This window comes from Haliotis cracherodii, unplaced genomic scaffold (genome assembly GCF_022045235.1).
Source record: "Haliotis cracherodii isolate W230 unplaced genomic scaffold, xgHalCrac1.p SCAF_6, whole genome shotgun sequence".
Taxonomy (NCBI): Eukaryota; Metazoa; Mollusca; class Gastropoda; order Lepetellida; family Haliotidae; genus Haliotis; species Haliotis cracherodii.
This window is the reverse complement of record NW_027266319.1, coordinates 2,411,708-2,426,897: the sequence shown is the minus strand read 5'-3', so window position 1 is coordinate 2,426,897 and position 15,190 is coordinate 2,411,708. Positions and strand designations below refer to the sequence as shown.

The 15,190-nt window shown below is 40.4% G+C and overlaps 1 protein-coding gene across 1 annotated transcript; it reads left to right on the top strand.

The window, feature by feature from the left end:
- Nucleotides 1–1,258: 1,258 nt before the first annotated feature.
- LOC139446127 (deoxyribonuclease-1-like 2) lies at nucleotides 1,259–11,241 on the top strand. The gene is made up of 8 exons (XM_071227413.1): nucleotides 1,259–1,405; nucleotides 5,363–5,472; nucleotides 5,973–6,050; nucleotides 6,444–6,547; nucleotides 7,506–7,624; nucleotides 7,940–8,094; nucleotides 10,179–10,269; nucleotides 10,585–11,241. Exons 1-8 carry the CDS (start codon nucleotides 1,259–1,261, stop codon nucleotides 10,636–10,638), a joined length of 858 nt encoding a protein of 285 aa, XP_071083514.1. The 3' UTR covers nucleotides 10,639–11,241.
- Nucleotides 11,242–15,190: the final 3,949 nt, after the last annotated feature.

Genomic DNA, 15,190 nt, shown 5'->3' with positions numbered 1-15,190 from the left:
TTTATCATCTTCGTATTTATCAATTCTAACAATGCCCCTCTACTGAATGATAAGGCCCTAATTATAATCCACTTACTATTTGCTGATGACCTTGTACTATTTTCATGCTCTGCTCGTGGTCTGCAAAACAGTCTTAACAGCCTACAGACCTTCACTGAACATTGGAAACATAAAGTTAACTTATCCAAAACTAAAATAATTGTATTTGGGGGCTCCTCAAAAGAACATAAACTTCAATTTAAATTGGGCCATCAAATCGTTGAGGTAGTGGACTCCTACTCCTATCTTGGAGTAGTACTAATGAGGACTGGATCTTTTAAGGCCGCTGTCAATACACTGAGAGGAAAGGCCATGCGAGCATGGTATAAGATCAAAAGTTCACTGAAATCAACTTCTCATCTCCCAGCAGACATTCTCATTCGCTTGTATAATGTCTTAATTGTACCCATTGCGTCATATGGAGCCGAGGTATGGGGCTGCAGTCTTCTAAGACCCTCGCATGAAATGTATCATAACTGGCCTAATCAACTATGTAATGAGATCACTATCAAAATAGCAAAGCAGATTCTAGGAGTACCAAAAAAGTCGAGTAATATTGGATGCCTCAGTGAATTAGGAATGTACCCTCTCATTTTACAAATATATATGTCCATGTATAGATATTACCAGCGCCTGAGAGGCTTGGAATGTGACAGGCTCTTATTCGATGTGTAGCAGGAGGATATTCTCTTGTCCTCACCAAAACTGTCCTGGACATTCTCTATCAAATATATTATGGCACACCTACTTCCCAAATCCAACAGTGAAAATGCCCCTTGATCAAAATTCTATGAAGCTCTTCAAACAAAATTTAGAAATATATTTCTCATTGAAATTGACCAAGTAAACACGGATAACCCCCACAAACTTAGGCATCTAGGACTTATTAAAGATAAATTTGAACTTAAGAAGTATGTTTCATTACATTGTGTTGAAATGCAAAATATGTGTCTGGCGAGAAACATTCACATGTTACAATCTAAATGGAAGTTTATATAAAATCCCATGGATATTATAATATCCCTGTTTATGAGATTTAACCCGATTGGAAAACAATAGGATGACGTCACTGTAGGTTATGAAAAGCGTTCTAAATAAGCCGCTTGAAAGCTAGGCATGTCGTTGTCTATACATAGAAACAGAGCCTTATGCGCGCTTGGCGATGGAATGATTGATGTAGAGCTCTGGTGACAGGCCAACAACGACCCAGAGCTGAGAGATGGGGCTTCTCGTTGTCAGCTTGCTGGCTCTGGGGGTGGGGCTCGTCACCCCGTGGGTGGGGACGATCAGGATAGGAGCCTTCAATATTAAGTCGTTTGGTAGAAGGAAGATGGGGGACCCCATTGTGGCCCAGATTATTACTCAGGTAAGCTAAATGTGAAGAGTGAGGCGTGGTGTAGCATTGTTGAAATGTGTGTCAACCGCATCAGTTCAGACTGAGGTCAATAGGTTACATGTTTTTGAAAAGGAGACCAAATTCATGTATATTTCGTTCCTTATGAGTATGCGTTGATTGTTTATTTATTTGTTTGTTTGTTGCACTCAGCAATATTCCAGCTCTATGACGGCGGTCTGTAAATATTCGAGTCTGGGCCAGGCAATCCAGTGATTGACATCATGAGCGTCGATCCACGCAATTGAGATCGATGACATGCATCAACCAAGTCCGCGAGCCTGACCACCCGATCCAGTTAGTCGCCTCTTACGACAAGCATAGTCACCTTTTATGGCAAGCATGGGTTGCTGAAGACTTATTCTACCCTGGATCTTCACGGGTCTTGTGACCATGCATTGAATTAATAAGGAAAAACACATGTATAAGACAACATATCTCTGAAGTACATTCTTTATTACACATTACTTAGAAGTTGACGGATGACAAAGTAGACACACTTTATAGATAACAACTTCTTTATATACTGTAAAGGCGACAAAGGTGTATACATTCACAACGGTACAAGGATGTATACCGAAACGTCGCCTTTACAGTAAATAACGAAACTGTTATCCATAGATTGTGTCTACTTTGTCATATTTCGGAAGTGATGATCGGATATTCCTTCCAAGGAATTCATTTTTTCCACGGAATAAGTTTGTCACGGATGAGGAGTCATGACATCCCCTGGTTATACAGTTGGTCGGTTGATAAGGGATTCAGATATCCGGACATTCGGTTATCCTGACAACATCTGAGAACAAGGTTCGACTGTCTTCCATATCCTAGTTTACACTTGTGGTGTTAAGCGTGCCGCGGCATGTGAACAATATCCGTATCTAAACATAGTATAGCCATACAGGACACGTAATTCAGCATTGGAGTCAGTGATTGCAAGCATTACTAACGATAACAGCTGTGAAAAAGCATTATTTTTGCATCAAACGATAATTATTGAAAGTATAAATTATAGGGCGTATTTTGAAACTTAAACTTTGACATCAACATTTTGTAGAGTGTAGATATTTATTCCTACTCAAGGAGCTAGTAAACAATATTCCAAGGTAAGTATAACATGGAACTACCTCAATATATGCAACCACGTATATGCATTTCTTTGAGAATTTAAAATAAAAAAACTTTTGGTAAAGGAAAATATATTCATCATATTACTGCTATTTGTGTCAATATTTCGTGAAATTGACGATGATCTCCATGCAATATTATTTTTGTGTGAAAGGTTCTCAAGTTTATGAATGAAATTCATCCCATATGGTTGTAACATTAGCCAAAAGGAGATATGGAAAACTTTTTTTGTTTAACGCCACACTATTATATTCCAACTATATACATGACAAATGTCTGTAAATAATCGAGTCTGGGCCAGACAATCCAGTGATTGATGTCATGAGCATCGATCCACACAATCGGGATACGATGACATGCATCAACCAAATCAGCGAGCCTGACCACCCGATCCCGTTAGTCGCCTCTTACGACAAGCATACTCGTCTTTTACGGCAAGCATGGGTTGCTGAAGAACTATTCTACCCAGGATCTTCACGGGTCATATGTTTGTGAAGATTGTTAAATGTAAACAGTTATTGGCAAATATATTAAAAGCTGATAATATTGAAAAAGTTTCTTAATCCATATTCCGGTTGTACATGTGTTCAACTGTGTCTAACCCTACATGACTCAGTCTATTTCATCATTAAACTGTACGCTAGTCCATTAGGCCTATTATACTACATACGCATCTCTCTGTCTGACACCTAACATGACATACTGTGGTGAAACCTAACATGACAAACTGTGGTGAAACCTAACATGACACACTGTGGTGAAACCTAACATGACACATCGTGGTGAAACCTAACATGACATACTGTGGTGAAACCTAACATGACACACCGTGGTGAAACCTAACATGACACACTGTGGTGAGACCTAACATGACTTACTGTGGTGAAACCTAACATGACACACTGTGGTGAAACCTAACATGACACACTGTGGTGAAACCTAACATGACACACTGTGGTGAGACCTAACATGACTTACTGTAGTGAAACCTAACATGACACACTGTGGTGAAACCTAACATGACACACTGTGGTGAAACCTAACATGACACACTGTGGTGAAACATAACATGACATACTGTAGTGAAACCTAACATGACACACTGTGGTGAAATCTAACATGACACACTGTGGTGAAATCTAACATGACAAACTGTGGTGAAACCTAACATGACAAACTGTGGTGAAACCTAACATGACACACTGTGGTGAAACCTAACATGACACACTGTGGTGAAACCTAACATGACATATCGTGGTGAAACCTAACATGACACACTGTGGTGAAACCTATCAAGACACACCGTGGTGAAACCTAACATGACTTACTGTGGTGAAACCTAATATGACAAACTGTGGTGAAACCTAACATGACAAACTGTGGTGAAACCTAACATGACATATCGTGGTGAAACCTAACATGACACACTGTGGTGAAACCTAACATGACACACCGTGGTGAAACCTAACATGACAAACTGTAGTGAAACCTAATATGACTAACTGTGGTGAAACCTAACATGACAAACTGTGGTGAAACCTAACATGACACACTGTGGTGAAACCTAACATGACACACTGTGGTGAAACCTAACATGACAAACTGTGGTGAAACCTAACATGACATACTGTGGTGAAACCTAACATGACACACTGGGGTGAAACCTAACATGACACACTGGGGTGAAACCTAACATGACACACTGTGGTGAAACCTAACATGACAAACTGTGGTGAAACGTAACATGACATACTGTGGTGAAACCTAACATGACACACTGTGGTGAAACCTAACATGACAAACTGTGGTGAAACCTAACATGACACATCGTGGTGAAACCTGACATGACATACTGTGGTGAAACCTAACATGACAAACTGTGGTGAAACCTAACATGACACACTGTGGTGAAATCTAACATGACACACTGTGGTGAAATCTAACATGACAAACTGTGGTGAAACCTAACATGACAAACTGTGGTGAAACCTAACATGACAAACTGTGGTGAAACCTAACATGACATACTGTGGTGAAATCTAACATGACACACTGGGGTGAAACCTAACATGACAAACTGTGGTGAAACCTAACATGACACATCGTGGTGAAATCTAACATGACATACCGTGGTGAAAAACTAATATGACATACTGTGGTGAAACCTAACATGACACATCGTGGTGAAACCTAACATGACAAACTGTGGTGAAACCTAACATGACAAACTGTGGTGAAACCTAACATGACACACTGTGGTGAAACCTAACATGACACACCGTGGTGAAACCTAACATGACACACTGGGGTGAAACCTAACATGACACACTGTTGTGAAACCTAACATGACACACTGTTGTGAAACCTAACATGACATACTGATGTGAAACCTAACATGACACACTGTGGTGAAACCTTACATGACACACTGTTGTGAAACCTAACATAACAAATCGTGGTGAAACCTAACATGACATACTGTGGTGAAACCTAACATGACATACTGAAACAGACCAAACGTCAAAATCAGGGTAAATCAAGGATTCGAACCCATGATCAGCGGATCCTGGTACAACTATGTCTACTGGCTCTATCGATGCCATTCTCTATGCCCGCACACACGGGGATTGCAGGCGAGTAGCTTGAGTATGGCAGATGGGGATTCTAAGGTTTGACAAACAATTCACAAAGCTTCCTGCCCACTCGCAATGAACACACATGCATCTGTTCCTACCGCGTGCTGGTGCCCTGGTTCGTGTTTCTAGGTCATCCCCTGTTTAAAGCGACCGTCATATTTTGCAGATCGTCAGTCGCTATGATGTTATTCTCATACAGGAAATCCGGGACATTACCAACACGGCCGTCAGTGAGCTGCATAGTAACCTCTCTGCACATGTCACAGCTGCGAATTCGTCAGTACCATTTTTTATACATCATGTTCACATCCCTGCTTAACCACATTCGTAGTGGAAATAAGTTAAAGCACGATTTTAACCTGTGTGGCAGAAGAAACTATATGTGTCAGTTGATTTTATCTAAATATTTGATTTTCAATTGAAAATATCTTAACAAATTTGCTTTTATCGGCACATGGAGGTAACTTGTGGTTGCAAATCCATTTCTACCCCAGTCTTCATTGAACCAATTTAATTTTAGACAATATTACCCAGCCACAGATAAATGTTTACAGTCTGTTGCATAAATGAGTGATGGTTAAAAAGACACAATAAACTTTAAGAACAATTCTTTCAATTTTCAATTACATAAAAAAACAACACGGTATACTTTCTTTTGCCTCTCAGGTTGTATCTATTATAACCGTTGCCACCCTGAACGTCATATACAAGTTGTTGGTTGGTCGAAAATAGTTTTTCCCTCATCTGATTGGTTGCATGTGGTTGTTTCCTCTCAGGTCCGCGTGTTTTTCCTTCAAGATCAGTCCAAGGCTGGGGAGAACGAGATATAAAGAACAGTATGCCTTCTTCTACAGGTTTGTGTTCTTTAATATAATCAGACATATTTTTCGTATCTAATGAACTTTCGGAGCTTATACCATTAATGTGACACAGAATGTCACGATTCTTTGCCCATGTTGTTCCTCTATCCAGGTCGGCACAAGAAATCAGGTAGATCGGTATTTTGTAGTATATTTGGAAGGTGGGTCTGTAATTTAAAAAATAATGTTTCTACCCTAAATACCTAAGATGGCGCTCAGAAAGAACCGTTAATTATAATATCAATGATAATGAATGATAATGATAATGAATAATTAAAACCATAATAAAAAATATACGTATAATATTACTTTGAGGAAATAGATCAATGAAGCACTTGTGAATGGTTTGTAAATTTGGAAAAGTAATCCATTGTTTGTGATCATCAGATCTGATAGGGTCGACGTTGTGGCCAGCCACCTGTTCACTGAGAGTAGAGGAGACGTGTTCGAGCGAGAGCCGTTCTGTTTGTTGCTCAACATCCCGGGGCAAGGTGAGAGACATTCTGTTTGTTGCTCAACATCCCGGGGCAAGGTGAGAGACATTCTGTTTGTTGCTCAACATCCCGGGGCAAGTTGAGAGACGTTCTGTTTGTTGCTCAACATCCCGGGACAAGGTGAGAGACATTCTGTTTGTTGCTCAACATCCCGGGGCAGGTGCGTGCAGCTGTGGGCCTTGTATCGCAGTAGGGGTCATGTGTGACTGTAAGTGTTGGGAATAGATTAAGTGTGAGCTTAGGTATTGGTTCTAAAGTAATGTGAATGTGAGAAGAGTCAGTGTGAATGTAAAGCTTCGTGGGAATGTGATTGATGTTATGGTTAGTGTGAATTTTTGAGAACTTGGGAGTCAGTGTGCATGTGATGGCTACGGAGAATGTGATGAATGTTATTGTTAGTGAGAATGTGCTTGATGTTATGGTTAGTGAGAATGTGATTAACGTTATAATTAGTGAGAATGTTATGGTTAGTGAGAATGTGATTGATGTTATGGTTAGTGAGAATGTGATTAATGTAATGATTAGTGAGAATGTTATGATAAGTGAGACTGTGATACATGTGGTGGGTGGGGGTAGGGGGTGGGTGTAGGGGGTGGGGGTGGGGGTAGGGGGTGGCGGTAGGGGGTGGGGTGGGGGTAGGGCGTGGCGGTAGGGGGCGGGGGGTAAGGGGTTGAGTTTCAGTACGAATGTGAAGTGAGAATGTGAGCGTGAGCGTGATTGCTGGTGTGAGTTGAGGACATCTTGTTATGAGCTACCAGTGCTTGCAATGTCATAATGATGGAGTGAAAAGTGGTTATATCTCATAACAAAATGGCATAAATACACACTCAGTAGTGTTGAAACATTAAAAGACCTGCTTATTTTAATGTGACTTAATTTAAACAGCGTTATGAAATGTAATTTATGTTGAATAGCTTTAACGAGCTAATTCCTTCAAGGATTACTATTGCTTCAGCGGGTCCATGGCGGCTTGCACTGGTTGGCCTGCACACAAAACCCACACAAGCCGTGGCCGAGATACAATATCTCTTTGACCAGGTCGAGGCAGAGGTCAAGGTCACATGGAACACACAGGTCAGCCATCTTCTTTGTGAGTCAGTGACGTCATTTATAACGTCATATCGGCAATATTTCAGCCATGTAATGATGAGTTTTATTACAAGGAACACCGCCAGAGTTCAAAGCTCATATTTAATAGCCCACGCTTAATATTTTAAGATTAAAAGATGACCCAACTAAGACATGAACATTTCAGGGAGTCAATACGACTTATGGTAACGTCCCGTTTAAAATAGAGCTGAGAATGGCATGGTCGCCGATATATACAAACTGTATTAATCACAACCCGAGGCAAGGGTGCAGCTGATATACTCATACTATATTCCACAGAACTTGCTGTACCTGGGGGACTTGAACGCTGATTGTCGATACGTCCCCGTGTCACACCAGTTAGTTACAGGGGTGTTCCACCAGCCTGGATACCGCTCACTGATTGGCTCGGACGCAGACACCACAACCGGCAGGTCCCACTGCTCCTATGACAGGTATGATAAGCATCACAGGTGTGACAGGCAGGACTGGTATAAATATGTTGTGGCATTGCATTATTAGATTAAAATTACATCAAGTACAGCTCTTGTCTTCAGCAGAGCGTGAGACTGATCGCCGAAAGTGGAGCTCAAACAATTTAGTATTGTGTGCTGATAGCGTTGTTGTTGGTTGTGTTGTTGTTTGGTGTTGGTGTTTGTGTTGGTTGTGGTGTTGTTGTTGTGTGTTTTTGGTGTTTGTGTTGGTTGTGATGTTGTCGTTGTGTGGTGTTGGTTATGTTGTTGTGTGGTGTTTGTGTTTGTGTTGGTTGTGGTGTTGTTGTTGTTGTGTGGTTGTTGATGTTTGTGTTTGTGTTGGTTGTGTTGTTGTGTGGTGTTGGTTGTGTTGTTGTGTGTTGTTTGTGTTGGTTGTGTTGTTGTTGTTGTGTGGTGTTGTTTGTGTTGTTGTTGTGTTTGTGTTGGTTGTGGTGTTGTGTGGTGTTGTTTGTGTTTGTGTTTGTGTTTGTGTTGGTTGTGGTGTTGTTGTTGTGTGGTGTTGGTTGTGTTGTTGTTGTATGGTGTTGGTGTTTGTGTTTGTGTTGGTTGTGTTGTTGTTGTGTGGTGTTGGTTGTGTGGTTGTTGTGTGGTGTTGTGTTTGTGTTTGCTTTGGTTGTGTTGTTGTTGTGTTGTGTTTGTGTTTGAGTTGGTTGTGTTGTTGTTGTTGTGTGGTGTTGGTTGTGTGGTTGTTGTGTGGTGTTGTGTTTATGTTTGCTTTGGTTGTGTTGTTGTTGTGTGGTGTTGTGTTTGTGTTTGCTTTGGTTGTGTTGTTGTTGTTGTGTGGTGTTTGTGTTTGAGTTGGTTGTGTTGTTGTGTGGTGTTTGTGTTTGTGTTGCTGTGTTGTTGTGTGGAATTGGTGTTTGTGTTGGTTGTTGTGTTGTTGTTGTGTGGTGTTTGTTATGTTGTTCTGTGGTGTTTGTGTTTGTGTTGGTTGTGGTCTTGTTGTGTGGTGTTTGTGTTTGTGTTGGTTGTGGTGTTGTTGTTGTGTGGTGTTGGTGTTGGTTGTGTTGTTGCTGTGTGGTGTTGGTTGTGTTGTTGTTGTTGTGTGGTGTTTGTGTTTGTGTTGGTTGTGGTGTTGTTGTGTGGTGTTGGTGTTTGTGTTGGTTGTGGTGTTGTTGTTGTGTGGTGTTGGTGTTTGTGTTGGCGTTGGTTGTGTTGTTGTTGTTGTGTCTTGTTGGTGTTTGTGTTGGTTGTGTTGTTGTTGTTGTTGCGTGGTGTTGGTGTTGGTGTTGGTTGTGTTGTTGCTGTGTGGTGTTTGTGTTGGTTGTGTTGTTGTTGTTGTTGCTGTGTGGTGTTGGTGTTGGTTGTGTTGTTGTTGTGTGGTGTTGGTTGTGTTGTTGTGTGGTGTTGGTGTTTGTGTTGGCGTTGGTTGTGCTGTTGTGTGTTGTTGGTGTTTGTATTCGTGTTGGTTGTGTTATTGTTGTTGTTTGGTGTTGTTGTTGTGTGGTGTTTGTGTTTGAGTTGGTTGTGTTGTTGTGTGGTGTTTGTGTTTGTGTTGCTGTGTTGTTGTGTGGAATTGGTGTTTGTGTTGGTTGTGGTGTTGTTGTTGTGTGGAATTGGTGTTTGTGTTGGTTGTTGTGTTGTTGTTGTGTGGTGTTTGTTATGTTGTTCTGTGGTGTTTCGGTTTGTGTTGGTTGTGGTGTTGTTGTGGTGTTGGTGTTTGTGTTGGTTGTGGTGTTGTTGTTGTGTGGCGTTGTTTGTGTTGTTGTTGTTGTTGTGTTTTTGTGTGGTGTTTGTGTTGGTTGTGTTGTTGTTGTTGTTGTGTGGTGTTGGTTGTGTTGTTGTTCTCATTTTATGTAGAAGAACATGTACTACTGTCACTGGGTGTGATGGAGTATATACTTATGTCGCACAACTAGTTCCCAGTTAGTGTAGTGGAACATGTACATTTGTCGCATGACTTGGTCTCACTGGGCGTGATGGAGTATATACTGATGTGGTACAACTAGTTCTCAGTGAAGTGGAACATGTACTATTGTCCAACGACTATATAATCGGGCAATGGTTTCTAGCATTCGTTAAAGAACAGATTGTTATCTGTACAGGATCGTGGCCACAGGAAATGATGTCATCAGTGCCGTACAATCTTCAAGAGTCTACCTGTATGATCTGGATTTAGGTCTTGATTCGACATTAGTAAGTATCAAAACATTGTTCATCTTTGAGGGTATCGTGGAACATGGTTGTACAGTTCAGTTGCCCGTTTTTGTAGCAGTTTTACATTTATAGCGCTGAGACTTGAAATTGTTGGATTTAAAGCGCCTGAAGGTGAAGGTCATGTACATATTGTATGTTGAGATTGTCTTTAAGACATGGCGGATAATCCACCTGCTTCTTTTATATAACAGCAAACGCTTGTTAGTAAGGTTTATTTTAGATAGGCCATGGGTCTTGGAATATCCACACACACACAAACCTAATACAAAAGCATTTCTTGGCTTCACTTTTCAGACCAACAGGGTCAGCGACCACTATCCCGTGGAAGTAGAACTTCGTGCCCCTTAGTCGTGCGCCATTCCTGTCCAGTTTCCTGTACCTACTCCGTCGTCACTGGACGTGTGGATGGGACATATGGAGAGGCAAAATTCAGGAACAAGACCTGTCAACTCGCGAAGGCATCACTGCATATGTACAGTCTTCGAAATAATTGTCTAAGGACATATATCTCAACGACGGACCGAAAGACTAGTCATTTATCATGAAACGTATTTCAGAGCAACAAGGAATCAATTATTTATCGTTTAACATATTTCAACGGTTCAAGGGACCATTCGTGCATCATGAAACGTGTCTCAAATGTTCAAGGGACCAGTCATTTATGATAAGTGGGAGTGAACAGGTGACTTAGTTACAATGCTCCTGCCCGATTCCGACTTTTTCGGGGGACATTCACACCATTAAGTTCTATTAATTCTTCCGTGGCAAAAAATGCTTTATTCAGAATTGTTATCATGAAAATCAAACGGATTGTCAGTAACTAATATCAATATTTAACCGTTAATTGATATTCCATTTTGTATCACTCCCCAAAAGATGTATTGTTTACGGTTGTAAGGGTAGGTGGGTTCCCAACCCATTTGGCCCCTGCCCACTCCCCTATTTCATCCTCCATAATAAAATGCCGCTACCTAAGGTAACGATAGTCATATTTTTCTATCGTGAACACACTCACACCAACATCACGTGTAAAAGTGTTCAATGCGTTTGACAGCTAACGTAATTGTAACATGTGCAAAGTTGTGAATAACGCCTCTTTGTTATCTGAAATCTGTTCTCAGGGTCCGTTCGCACAAAGTCATCTTAGCTCATGCTATTCTGTGGTAAAGTACAGGAGACCCGCCAGTCATTGAACACTGATCCATTGACCGGGGTTATAAGTGCGGTTTAAGCAACCTCATATCGGAAGGAAAACAGCACTTAACAAAAGCATTTATAAATTAATGCACTGGCCTCGGCCTTGTCAACGAAAGACACACACATGGACAGGAATTTCTGTGTCTAAACATACAGCAGCGGGGACCTGCAGGTTCAAGGACAAAAATACAGAAAGACCTTTGTCAAGATTCCCATAGTATCTATTATATGATAACCCGTGTCTATGAGGGCTTGGAAATACATGATGAATCGTGTTACCTAAAGTTGGACATGTTTCAAATTAGTATATATCTTGAAATTTCAACTTAGTATTTTGAAATTTCAACAAAACAACTTGAAATTTCACGTTAGTATCTTGAAAACGGAAAATGACAAATGAAACATTCTTTGATTGAGAAGATCGTCAACTTTCGCCAAGGCATATATATGAAGGCAATGTAAACTTTGTTGATATGAAACTAGAAATAAGTTATGCTGAGTTCGGGCGAAGCGCGCCATGTTTGATTTTCGAACGTCTTCTGGCATCATGACACAGTATTTGTATTTTCGTATATCGTAAATATTCAACCAAAACACTTGAAATTAGGATTGGTAGATATTTATGAGTCATTAATTGATTCCTGCAAATTTTGTAGCGTGACACGTTCGATTTACCCGAATGTTCGTATTTCTGCAACTGACATGATGACCTCGAAACTTGAGGGTTTTTTTTCTGTTTAACGTTTGGATAATAAATTTATCGAAATCGCGCTGTTATTTACCAATAAAAAACAGAATCTATACTCAGTTAAAATTAAGATAACGGATATATTTATTGAAATAAATTTGCACAAATTTAACGAGTTAAAAAGGTTCCTAACATGAAACGTAAACCACCTTCAATAACGTAATTCAGGCAAGTTCGCGAAAATTTACAAATTTTGTGTTCACTTTTGTCTTGACCTTGGTGTGATTTAAAACATCAGGAATATTTTACATAGTAATGTGTAGTAAACTATCAGGAATAGATGGGCAAACTATTTCTTCAAATGGCCCTTGTTTAATGAAGCATCGACTGGTTGAAAGTGTCCAGTAAGTTTTCCACCCAATAGATGTTGCAGGGTTACGCAGATAAACGCAGTGGCCGAACGATTGCATCCAAAACTGGGAGAGATATGACAATCGGTATTAGGAGAAATTACAGGTAATCGACGTAAGGATTGTGAGAATATGCGGGAAATACTAAACTTAGCCCCCTCTGTTCGTAAAATGGACTTGTCCGAAATTATTCAAATTTTTGTAAATATTTTTAAAACTTTGTACATTTTATCAACATCCTTAAAGAGGCGGTAAATGATTTTGATATCTCATATAAGAAATATACCACTCGGGGTCGGTTACCGGTGAAACAGTTCCTTTAAACTTGTAGAATATTAGTAACGTAAGAGTGAGTGAGTCAGTATGGTTTTACGCCGCTTTTAGCAATATCCCTATCTGAAATTATGAGATCTATATTCTGTGACAGTTCAACTACCGGACATATTTTGGTGAAATGTGATTGGCATAACAATACCTTGACTGCTTTAAGCAGAGACTTCTTATTATTATGCACCCGTGAAGATCCGGGGTAGAATAGGTCTTCAGCAACCCATGCTTGTCTCCCCGTGAAGATGCGGGGTAGAATACATCTTCGGCAACCCATGCTTGCCGTAAAAGGCGACTATGTTTGTTGTATGAGGCGACCAACAGGATCGGTAGGTCAGGCTCGCTGACTTGGTTGATGCATGTCATGGATCCCAATTGCGTAGATCGGTGCTCATGATGTCAATCACTGGATTGTCTGGCCCAGACTCGATTATTTACAGACCGCCGTCATATAGTTGGAATATTGCTGAGTGCGGCGTTAAACAAACAAACAAACAAACAAACACATCTTATGATTATGGAAAGGGTATTGTCGCTTCTATTTTGTGACACGAACCAAGTCGATGTGTCCGCTGGTGGTCATTTTGACCCAGAAACATATCACTAACTTGGTAGCATTTATTAAACAGATAAAAGAGAAACTGTTGAGCTAAGACGGCAAACTGTCTCCCTGGTATTACGCCGCTTTTAGCAATATTCCAGCAATATCACTCCGGGGGACACCAGAAATGGGCTTCACACATTGTACCCATGTCGGGAATCGAACCCGGGTCTTCGGCGTGACGAAGGAACGCTTTAACCACTAGGCTACCCGACCGCCCCAGTAATGTAAGAACGATGTTACCAAGGATACGTTAAATCACGGGGAGGTACAGCGACATGACGTCATCCCATTATGACGTTACTCAAAAAGTGCACTTTAACGCAGGATAAAGTACAGATGGCGCCTTTAAACTTTTTAAGAAGCATCTTAGAATCATCATTAAATGTTTGTTACATGTTCATGTGATATGTTTTAACTTGTCGACATAAACATTTATTTTGATTAAACGTTTGAATAAACCCATAATACAAGGGCGACGTTTATTTTCAAGAATTGGAAAATGACGCATTGTGGTTTGTTTCCCTTCATCTTGTTACCAATGCAACGTTTTGTCGAGGGAATCACAATCATACACAAATAGGCTTATTTGCAATGTGCATACATATTTCCATAATTTATAATCATAAAGAAAAATAAAGTTAGAAGTTAAAACGTTAAAGAAAAACCTTATCGTCTAGCACAGCTGGCACTGACGTCACACAAGAAAAGACTACTATATAATATAGTGTCACTCCTGGCCTGTCTGTCCTTTGTGACGTTGTCCGTCATTTGTAATTAAGGATTGCTGACTGACACCCAAAGCGACACCCACCTTTTATGCAGGTCAAGTCTCCGCTTCACTATAGGTTATTTAGGCATAAATATCAATCAAATTTTTTCATTTATTTATTTAAATATAAAGTAAATTCATTCATGTTCATTCAAATCAAAGTGCATAATAGTCAGTGAATATATTAGCCAATGACAACGCAGCATTTTATATTCTAAGGACAGCCAATGGTTATCGTACTTCTGTTGATGTAATTATTATCATGTATATAACAACGTGTCAACCTGAGATAGTTGTCACACTCTTCGTCGGCGCCTACCAGCGTCCGGTAATTAAGTTGGTTGGTTGGTTTGTTTTTTAACGCCGCACTCAGCAATATTCCAGCTATATGACGGCGGTCTGTAAATAATCGAATCTGGAACAGACAATCCATTGATTAACATCATGAGCATCGATCCACGCACTTCGGATCGATGACATGCATCAACCAAGTCAGCGAGCCTGACCATCCGATCCCGTGAGTCGCCTTTTACGACAAGCATAGTCACCTTTTATGGCAAGCATGGTTTGCTGAAGACCTATTCTAACCCGGATTCACAGGTCCCGGTACTAAAGGCTCTACATACAATAAGACTGACGTTCGTTCCTTTATGGTCAGTCTGTCACCTTGTTAGCCATTACATCCTAGACTTTAATTAGGATAAGTACGTGGCATAAGCAACAGTAGCATAAGCATATGTGTTTATGAATAACTATCAACTAGTGACGAGGCCTGATTGTCGCGAAAAGGTGAGCGTTACCTGCCCCGCCTGTGACATCCGTCATGAACACATGCAAAGGCAAGTCAGTTTCTAAGCGATACTGAAAGGTACAAATACTCTTGTGTATAATAACACCATTATAAA